The sequence below is a fragment of the Lathyrus oleraceus genome, chromosome 3, assembly GCF_024323335.1.
Source record: "Lathyrus oleraceus cultivar Zhongwan6 chromosome 3, CAAS_Psat_ZW6_1.0, whole genome shotgun sequence".
NCBI classification, from domain to species: Eukaryota; Viridiplantae; Streptophyta; class Magnoliopsida; order Fabales; family Fabaceae; genus Lathyrus; species Lathyrus oleraceus.
In genome coordinates, this window is record NC_066581.1 from 226,749,393 (window position 1) to 226,759,564 (window position 10,172).

Sequence of the window (10,172 nt, forward strand, 5' to 3'; positions counted from 1 at the left end):
CCTTCGATAAATATACCCTTTGAAACCATCTTCACCCCTTAACAAAAATAACCCTCTACATCTAAACCATATGAAACTATTCTCTCTGAACAACCAAAAATTCCTAAAACACTCCTTTCATAACTTCAATCACAACCTGAGAATTGCCCCTCTGAACATCCAACTTATACATCCATTGAACCTATACAACCAAAAATTTCAACACTAATCTCCTCACAACTTCAACCAGCACAATCTGAAAACCCCTTATGAAACTCTCCTTTCCATTATTACATCCTTTCAAATAGTCATTCATGAAATTCGTACCTTTCCAAATTTAACACATTCACTACTAACACCAACACCTCAACCAAATGTCATAGATACCTCTATCATTGACACTTTCATGGAACATATCTGAAACAATTCCCCTTCTACTACTGACTCCTCATATAAGACTATTTGTTAGCTGGAATTTCGACGCTAAGGAAATGGTTGATATGAACTAAAAAAGATAAAGGAAATATTCTTAAAAGAATACATGAATATGATTCTTTCAACAAAAATAGTTTTTAGTCGAAGAAACTCCCTTGCATAGAGGGAAATGTTGGTTTGGGACTTAGAAATATTTTTAGGTTCAAACTGCAATTCAACATAGGCATTTCGTTGGAGTTGTGTTCGACGGAGCGTAAATTCAAATTAGTCTTATAACTATTTTTTGACCTTATATGTTTCTTTGTAAGAACACGTGGAAATCTATGGATAGAGAAGTGCACGTAGACGAAAACATGTCATCTTTTGGAGAATACACTGTTTGTTACAGTTATTTTGAATTAGTATAAATAGTATTTGTGTATTGAGAAACAAGTTGCTGAGAGAATGTACGAGTGATCACCATACTTTTACATTTTATGAAATCATTTATATTTTCTCCATTTATCTTCATTGCAATTTTACTTTGAAGCCTTCTTTACATTGTCTCTTTATATTTCTGCATTTAGTCTTAAACTTTGAATGTTATTTTCAAACCGAGAGCATTGTCAAAATGCTCATCATTTACAAAACCTAAATTAACAAAAACACATATCCTAGGATCAATCTAGTCCATCCTGTGAGTAACCAAAGTATTTTTGAATTTTGAAGACTAGCGCTTGTTTACCAGTTTCGACGGTAAACAAATTGGCACACCCGGTGAGACCAGCGCTATTGTTAAAATATTTTGAAATATTTAAAAGTTGTTTATTTTTACAGTGTCTCTAACTTCGTTGCATGAGATTAAGAAGTGGTAAAATAGCCACAAATAACGAAGTCATACCAAAAAGAAGATACGTAAGGAGAATGACGAATCTAAATCTGCCAAATAACACTGGAGAACAACCCCATTCATCGACTAGGGGAACTACAGTTGCAACGTCTGCGTCTGAAGTAGTCCCATCCATAGCGAGTACGACGACCATACCGTCAAATACTCATAGTGGACCGATTATATCATCTGTTAGGACGCATGGTCAGCCATTGCCCCCCCCCCATCCAGTAGGAAATAATGTGTTCAGGCCTTATACGCTTGGATTTTAAATGCCTTTGAGTGGTTGTGAACAACCATACGACATGCCAACTTCAATGATGGCAAGTTTGCATAATACAACGTCGACATTTATAGAACCATTGATGAATGCGTCTTCACCTTTACAAGGGTCTGGATCGACTGTTCATAATTTGGGTCGAATTAGCCGACCTTTAGGAGTGGGGTTTCCCACCCAATAAATGCTCAATCTTACTACAAACTCTGCAGCAGTTTTGAGGCAACAAATGGAAGAAAACAACCATGAAATGGTCCATATGCTTGCCCAAAAAATGAGCACGATATTCAATCCTTTGATTCAAAACACCATCCAAACAAACCAACAAGTGGCAGCGCAGATGACGCGAATTGAAAATTTCTTTAGAGTTCCGCAAGCACCTCGACAACTTCAAAGGGAATAATTATTAGAAAACTAAGGAGCAGTCCTTGAAGAGGACCCTACTATTAACCAAGCCCATCTAAATGAACCCCAAATGGACATGGAAAATCAGGGGGTTAAAGTCGTACCCCCCAGGTTTGAACAACCAGTACCAAGGGAGAGGGAACCAATGGTGTTGATGGTGAATAGGAATCAAGACGCCGGTGAAGTCACACGTCAAGTTCGACGTGATGATATGGCAGCGGATAACAATTTCACAGTCGTGGTCGAAAGGATTATGGCACAAAACAGGGTAAATGTTGGCCTCCATATGCTAAACTATACATCACCATTATCTGAGTATATTCTGCAGTGAGAGTTACCCCTTAGATGGAAATTTCCAAAATTTACAAAATTCTCTAGGGATACTAGTGAATCCACTGTCGAACATGTGGCAAGGTATCTAATTGAGGCAGGGGACATTGCAAATAATGAGAATCTGAAAGTAAAATGCTTCCCCAGTTCCCTCACTAAGAATGCCTTTACACGGTTCACGATGCTCCGAGCAAGTTCGATTTATGATTGGATTCATCTGGAAAGACTGTTCCATGAACAATTTTACATGGTTGAAGATTAGTCTGAAGGATTTGGCTAGCATTAAGCGTAAACTCACTGAGCCAATAGACAAATATATTAATAGGTTCCGTTTGCTAAAGGAAATGTATTTTACACAAGTGTCTGAACACGAGTTAGTCGAAACGGCCGCTAGTGGTTTAGATTATTCCATCAGAAAGAAATTGGACACCCAATACTTGAGGGATATGTCCCAATTGGCTGATAGAGTTAGACAGGTAGAGCCCCTAAAGGCTGAAAAAGCCAGGGCGAATAAAAATAACAGGAGAGAAAGGGTAGCATATGTCGAATTAGATGGAGATGATCAAGAGACATATAGTGACCCTTTAGATTTTGACAAAAGAGAAATTGACCTTACTGAATTAAAACAAGGACTACCTTATTCTTGCAAGCTCCTTTCACCTTCAAGTGGGAAAAATCTCGTCGAACCTGAAAAGAATGATAAGTTCCCTAAGAAAACATATACCTTCGACGTCACTAAGTGTGACAATTTTTTTGATTTACTAGTCAAAGATGGTCAAATGATAGTTCCTCCTGGCGCTAAAATACCTCCTTTAGAACAACGAAAGAAGAGAGGTTTTTGTAAATATCATAATTGTTTGGGCCATAAAACCTCACAATGTTTTCTTTTCAGGGATCTTGTGCAAAACACAATCAAGGACGAGAGTTTGAAGTTCGGAGACAAGACGAACTCACAAATGAAGATTGACTCAGACCTCTTGCAGGTGGAAGATACCCACTATACTGTGCCATCTGTTGTCAACATGGTGAAGCCTGTGACAAAAATTCCATGATGGTCAAAACCACTGAGGGATATGCAATATTTTGACAAGCACTTGGCAAACATAGCTCCATGTGCTCTTGCAGGATTCGATTTTATGCATACTAATAATGCATTTTGTTCCCTTTACTTGCATCCAACCCATGGTTTTCAGTGGGATAAGGAGGTCGTAGGAGAAGAAAACCTTGGATTTGAAGGAACATCAGGCATCCAACTAACTGACTGGGGGGACAAATACAATGATTATTTATGAGTCCAAGATACTGGAAAAGATTTCGGCTTACATAGCCGAAAAGAAACTAAAAGTGGCCTTAGAGGCCGAAGTTAAATACATGGCTATTGAAGCCAACAAGACTGAAGTGCACCTGGAGGGGCCTGGGAAATATTTCTAAATGGATCCACCTGATAAGAGTCATGATGAAGTGAGAGGCCAGAGGCTCGACGCCATCTATGATGACAAGCCTTTGGGATTCGAAAAAGACCCACTGACACCTGATAGAAAAATGATAGTGCAGGATCCTATAGAAGAAATCGACTTGGGGGAAGGAACAATCAAGAGGCCAACATATATAAGTGAAAACCTTGGCCCAGAACTCAAAGTTGAAGTCATCCAATTACCCAAGGAGTACAAAGACTGCTTTGCTTGGGATTACGACAAGATGCGTGGATTGAGTAGAGAATTGGTCGAACTAAAGCTGTCCATCAAGTCTGGAAGGAAGCCAATCAAACAAACTTCAAGGAGATTTTCACCAGAAATCTTGTCAAAGATCAAGGAAGAAGTCGAAAGGCTCCTCAAATGCAAATTCATCCGCACAACAAGGTATGTCGAATGGATTGCTAACATAGTCCCCATCATTAAGAAGAATAAGACTTTGAGGGTTTGCATTGACTTCAGAGACTTGAATGCTGCAACCCCAAAGGATGAGTATCCAATGTCTGTGGCAAAAATGCTTGTTGATCCGCCCGTAGGCTATGAGTATCTTAGTATACTCAACGGATATTCCGGATATAATCAAATATTCATTGTTGAGGAAGATGTGCCAAAAACGACATTTTGATACCCTGGAGCCATAGGCACCTATGGATGGGTGGTGATGCCTTTTGGTTTGAAAAATGAGAGGCAACTTATCAAAAAGAAATAAATTCCATTTTCCATGAATTTATTAAAACATTCATGCAAATTTACATTGATGATATAGTTGTCAAGTATGTTTTAGGAAAAAGTCACATAGATCATCTTTGACAATCATTCGAAAGGATGAGGAAGCATGGTCTAAAGATGAATCCTCTAAAATGTGCATTCTGTGTGCAGGCTGGAGATTTTTTAGGCTTTGTGGTCCACAAAAAGGGAATCAAAATCAACCAAAATAAGACTAAGGCCATTATGGAAGCCATCAACAAATAAGTAACTGCAGTCTTTGCTAGGAAAGATCAACTTCTTAAGGAGGTTCATCTCAAATTTAAGTGGCAAGACTCAAGCCTTATCTTCTCTACTTCGACTAAAGAAGGAAGGTTTCGAATGGGGGCAAAAATAGATATAGCATGATCAAAAAGTTGTGTCTATGTCTGTATTTCTCTTGTACAAAGTTGGAGCATTATATAAAACCTTTTGATGTGTATGTTTCATCTCATTTTGATATTCTTAAACACATGATATCTAAGCCAATTCTGCATATTCGAATTGGAATCTGGGCACTTACTTTAACTGAATACTCCCTAACTTATATGCCTTTAAAGGCTATAAAGGGGCAGGTGGTTGCAGACTTTATAGTCAACCACTCTATAGTCAAAAACTCCCAAAACTATCTAGAGCTTGAGCCTTGGAAATTATATTTCGGTGGTTCTAGTCATAGAGATGGAACGTGTACTGGAGTGTTGATTATTTCTCCTAATAAAATTCCAACAAAATTCAAGTACAAGATCGAAGGTCTTTGCTCGAACAATGAGGCTGAATACGAGGCTTTGATAGCCAAACTTGAAATCTTGTTGGAATTGGGGGGAACTAGAGTCAAAATAATGGGTGACTCTGAGTTTGTTATAAAGCAGATAACAAAGTAATACAAATGTGTCAAAGAGAACCTAATAATATACTTTGTAATAGCAAATAGACTATTACGAAGGTTCGAAATCGTGAGTATTAGACACATTCCTCGAATTAAGAACCAAGAGGAAAATGACTTGGCTCAAATTTCTTATGGGAACAACATTTCAAAAGAAAAATTGGAAGATGCAATCAAAGTTCGAGGGAGAGTTATGTCGACCAGATTGTCTCCGACAAATTTGGAAGCAACGAAGTTAGGCTATACAAATGAAGAGAACTTCGAGATATTAGCCATAGACAGTTTGACAGATGAAGATTGGAGAAAATCAATAGTAGAGTACTTAGAAATCCAACAACATTTGCAGAGTGAAAGGCCAGGTATCATTCTCTGAGTTATACCCTTTTGGGGAATGAATTATTCAAAAAGACACATGAAGGAGTCTTACTCAAATGCCTTAGTGAGTCTGAGGCATACTTAGCTCTTTCTAATGTCCATAGTGGGGCATATGGAGCACATCAAGTAGGCCAAAAGATGAAATGGATTTTGTTCCATCAAGAGATATACTGGCCTATTATGCTGAAAGATTGTATTGAATTCGCTAAAGGGTGCTAGGAATGCCAGATACAAGTAGGTATATAACATGTTCCTGCAAGAGAGTTGCACTATATTATGAAGCCTTGGCCTTTCAGAGGTTAGGCGTTGAATCTAGTTTGAGAGATTCGACCATCATATTCTAAAAGTCAAAGATACATCCTAGTGGGCATTGATTACTTTACTAAGTGGATTGAGGCCATACCTTTGGTTAATGTTGATCAAGAAGCAGTGATTGAGTTTATCCAAAGGAACATAATTTATAGGTTTGGGATCCCAGAGACCATCACAACTGATCAAGGGTCATTTTTTACTAGTCGAAAGGTCCAAGACTTTGCTAAGGAAGTAGGATTCAAGCTATTAACATCTACGCATTATTATGCTCAAACAAATGGTCAAGTCAAAGCAGCAAATAAGGTAGTAATTGGATTGATAAAGAAACATGTGGGAAAAAAGCCAAGGAATTGGCACAAGACATTGGACCAGATTTTGTGGGCCTGTCGAACCTCCCATAAAGAGGCAAAAAATGCTACACCTTTTCGATTGACTTATGGGTATGATACGGTGCTACCAGTAGAAATCTATCTCCAATCAACTAGAACTCAAAGGCAAAATGAAATCCCACCCGAATCCTATTGGAATATGATGTTGGACGAACTAGTTGATTTAGACGAAGAAAGGTTGAATGGCTTAGAATTATGGAAAAGAGAAAAGAAAAAAAGGATAGAAAAATCATACAATAAAAGGTTAAGGTCAAATCATTTTCGACTAGAGACTTAATGTGTAAAGTAATTCTACCTATGGATCGAAAAGATGAGGCCTTGGGTAAATGGTCCCCAAAGTGGGAAGGCCCTTTCCAAATTATCCAAGTTTTTTCTAATGGAGCATATGAAACCGAGGAGTTAGCTGAGGATCGAAGAATCCTGAGAGTAAACGGAAAATATTTGAAAAAATATAGGCTTGCGCTTCAGGAGGTTAAAATATTAACAGAATAAAAAATTATATGTAAAATCAAAGCCAAAATGGTAATTGAGATAAAATGCCAAATGGGATAAAGTCATTACATAATGCTAAAAATGGCTAGAGTCACTACATAATAAATTCAACAGTCAAAGTAAAAAGTGCAAACAATTACAACAATGTAGCTAGAAGGGAAGAGCAACTTTAATGCGCTTATACTTCGACTTCGAAATCCCTAAGCGACGTTCGAACAAAGACTTGTTGGAGGCCAGAGTGTTAATCTCTTTCTCCAGAGTTTGGGCCTGTCCGATGTGATGCATCCCCACTTGGATTTCCTTGTTAAGATCCTCACGGCCAACCTTTAGAATCTCCTCTTTACGCTCTTTGGCCTTTTTGATGTTGGTTTGAAGGTCCTTGATCTATTGTTCCCAGGCGGATATGTTCATATCGTAGGTTTTGACTTCCTTCTTATCTTGTTCAGAACCTTTTTCCAATTAAGCAACTCCGGTGGTGGATTCATTGCCAGCCTCCCATTCAGCTGCTTTTGTTTCTATTTTATTCTGAATTTTAGTCGAAGCGTCCTTGATGCGTTGGAGGTCTGCAATGATTTGATCAATCAATAGCCCAAGTTCCATGATGACATCTGTGACTTCTAGAGAGTTGGTTAGGATGTCAACTTGCTTCAGAAGGTTCTTGATCCCAAAACAGGCAGAAGGATCGTTCTCTAAGACTTGAAGCAGATCAACATCGAAAGCCTTCTCTTTGATCTTTTTGAGTAGATCATCAGCAGACTCGCTCACATAGCGGCCACCAGACACAATTGAGGAGCTGGAGCATTTATCGTTCGAACCACCTCTGGCGCTTATGATTGCCTTCAGGTATTCTGCTGGCTTACCCCTTTTCAATGCTTCCAATTCTTCTGGAGAGAAAGCAATAGTGTTACTAGTTGAAGGTGCCTTCAATTCTTTGGAAACATTAGAATTTTGGATAGCCTTAGGGATTTCACCTGAGTTTTCCTCATCACTTATATTGTTCTCTTTATCATCTTCTTCCTGTTCGTTTTGATCATCAACTGGAGGGATGTCGAACATAGAGCGATCTTCATCTTGTTCTTCCTCATCATCTGAGACATCTTCAGCTTGGTCAAGAATGTCTGGCAAATCATCATTTAATTTGTCTTGGACATCTACCTTCTCCTCTTGCATATGCATGTCTTCCAGGACTTTGATGGTGGGATTTTCTTCTTCTTCATCCCTATCAGAATCACTTGTTTGAGAATGTTAGGTGGTAGTTTTTGGTGGTGAAACTTCTCGTTGTTCTTCAGAAGGTTTACTAACTTACCCCATAGATCCTTTTGTTGAATCTTTAGTGGACGTAGGATGATATGAATGAGTGCTGGTGGGATGGTATGAGGGTTACTGCTACTTACATGAATAGTTTGTTTGACACTTGATTGCCCAATACCTCTCGCACCACCCTACAAAGGAAATTAAGCCACGATGAGTAGTCGAAAGGAAAAGGAATAAAATAACTTAGAAAAATAAGGTGAGATTCTTTTACCTTAGGACCTGTTGTACCCCTAAATTTGCCTCCCCATTTTTTCCATATCTCCATCCAACCACTTGACTAGGGTTCAGTTGCATACATTAATAACTCATGCATAAGCACCATTCATTCCCTCAAGGGATTACCATGGATTCCAAATGCTTGGCATGTGGAGCTAGGGTTTGCTTGTGTATTAACTTGAAAGGTGTGACTTGGACTTGCACCAAGGCTCAAGGGCCTCCAAAACCCTAATCTCTTGATGATGGAGGTATGGGTTCAATAGAGAAATAGCCAGGCAATCCTCAAAGCTCTCTAACCCTAATGCTTAAAGATTTGGTCATGAAGCTTTGGGTTTGCTTGTGAAGCATCTTGATTAATTCAAAGATCCTGACATGCCTCAGGTAACCCCAACCAAGGAGCATTTGGTTTAAAGGTATCTTATAACTTGATTCTTCATCTAGATGGTCTCCAAACCCTAGTTCCACCTAATTCATCATCCATTGTGTGCTTAGTCATTGCCCATCATAACTCCTTGTATCTGGTTCATTCATGTTGAGGCCATCTAAGTCTATTTCATGGCATCTCAATACCTAGTGTTGGGTTCATGGGTCTTTGGTCTTGGGTTTATCCTAGTCATTCATGTTCACCCAAAGTCATATGCTTAGTTCATTTCAATCATGACCATTCAAGATTAAGTCACATTCATTCAAGACCACTTCCTAACCAATTTTAATCCATTATATTCAAGATTCAATTCCATACAAAATCCATTTCATCCAAAATATCAATCACATTCATTTGTTTAATCATATAATTGTTCATTACACACAAAAAATGCAAATAATAAACTTTGACCAAATGTTGACTTTGGTTAATAGTTGACTTTTTGGTCAACTTTGACCAAAGTCAACCCAAATTCTTTTTCACCCTAAAGCACTAAGTGTCCACCCTAGTTTTTATGTGAACTTTTCATGCCTCCATTGTCACTCGTAACTTCATTTGCAAGCAAGTCATGATAATATCCTTAAATCACCACCTTGATCTTCGTGTGGTTTCATGCCATCTTGTGGTCATATGTCAAGCGTGAGCTAGCCCTGTTAACATGTTTCCATTGCATCCATAAATAAATTCAAAGAGATAAGGCCATCATGATCTATAGACAATCCAAGAGGTTAAATAACTCATACTAAGTATGCCAAATAAGGTTCATGCATCTAGTTGTTCAACATACTCACATGGCCACAATTCTATAGAATTTAGAGCATTGTATACCTTATCCAAATAGGACTTAACTTGGAATCAACATAACAATAACATCAATAACATGAAAGCATGAGTAGCAGTGCACAATCACATTCATACCTGCTGTAATGCCAACCCAAAATCAGAAACAAACCATGTACCAAATAATCCATGAGCAGAACCTGCAATGAAATTAAAACATGAGCCATTACCAATCAAACTTGCAGCAAACATGAGATCAAGTGTAGACCTACAATTCATACAGTAACCATTGCAACTCATAAGCCTTACCTGCTTCAAACTCAGTCCTGAACCATAACCAAACACACATGCAGAACCATGTCAGAGGTGCAATGAAACATGAATAAATACCTGCAATCTTGCAACAATACTGTAGCACCTCAAATTTGCACCTATCATTGTACATACATTTTCATATTAGGTCATAGCATATCATGG

General features: G+C 38.3%; 1 protein-coding gene across 1 annotated transcript; it reads right to left on the reverse strand.

Annotated features, from left to right (window-relative positions):
* Positions 1-7,420: 7,420 nt before the first annotated feature.
* Positions 7,421-8,137, reverse strand: LOC127130548 (uncharacterized). Its single transcript, XM_051059537.1, has one exon. The coding sequence runs from the start codon at positions 8,135-8,137 to the stop codon at positions 7,421-7,423; it is 717 nt and encodes a 238-aa protein (XP_050915494.1).
* Between the last annotated feature and the right edge of the window lie 2,035 nt (positions 8,138-10,172).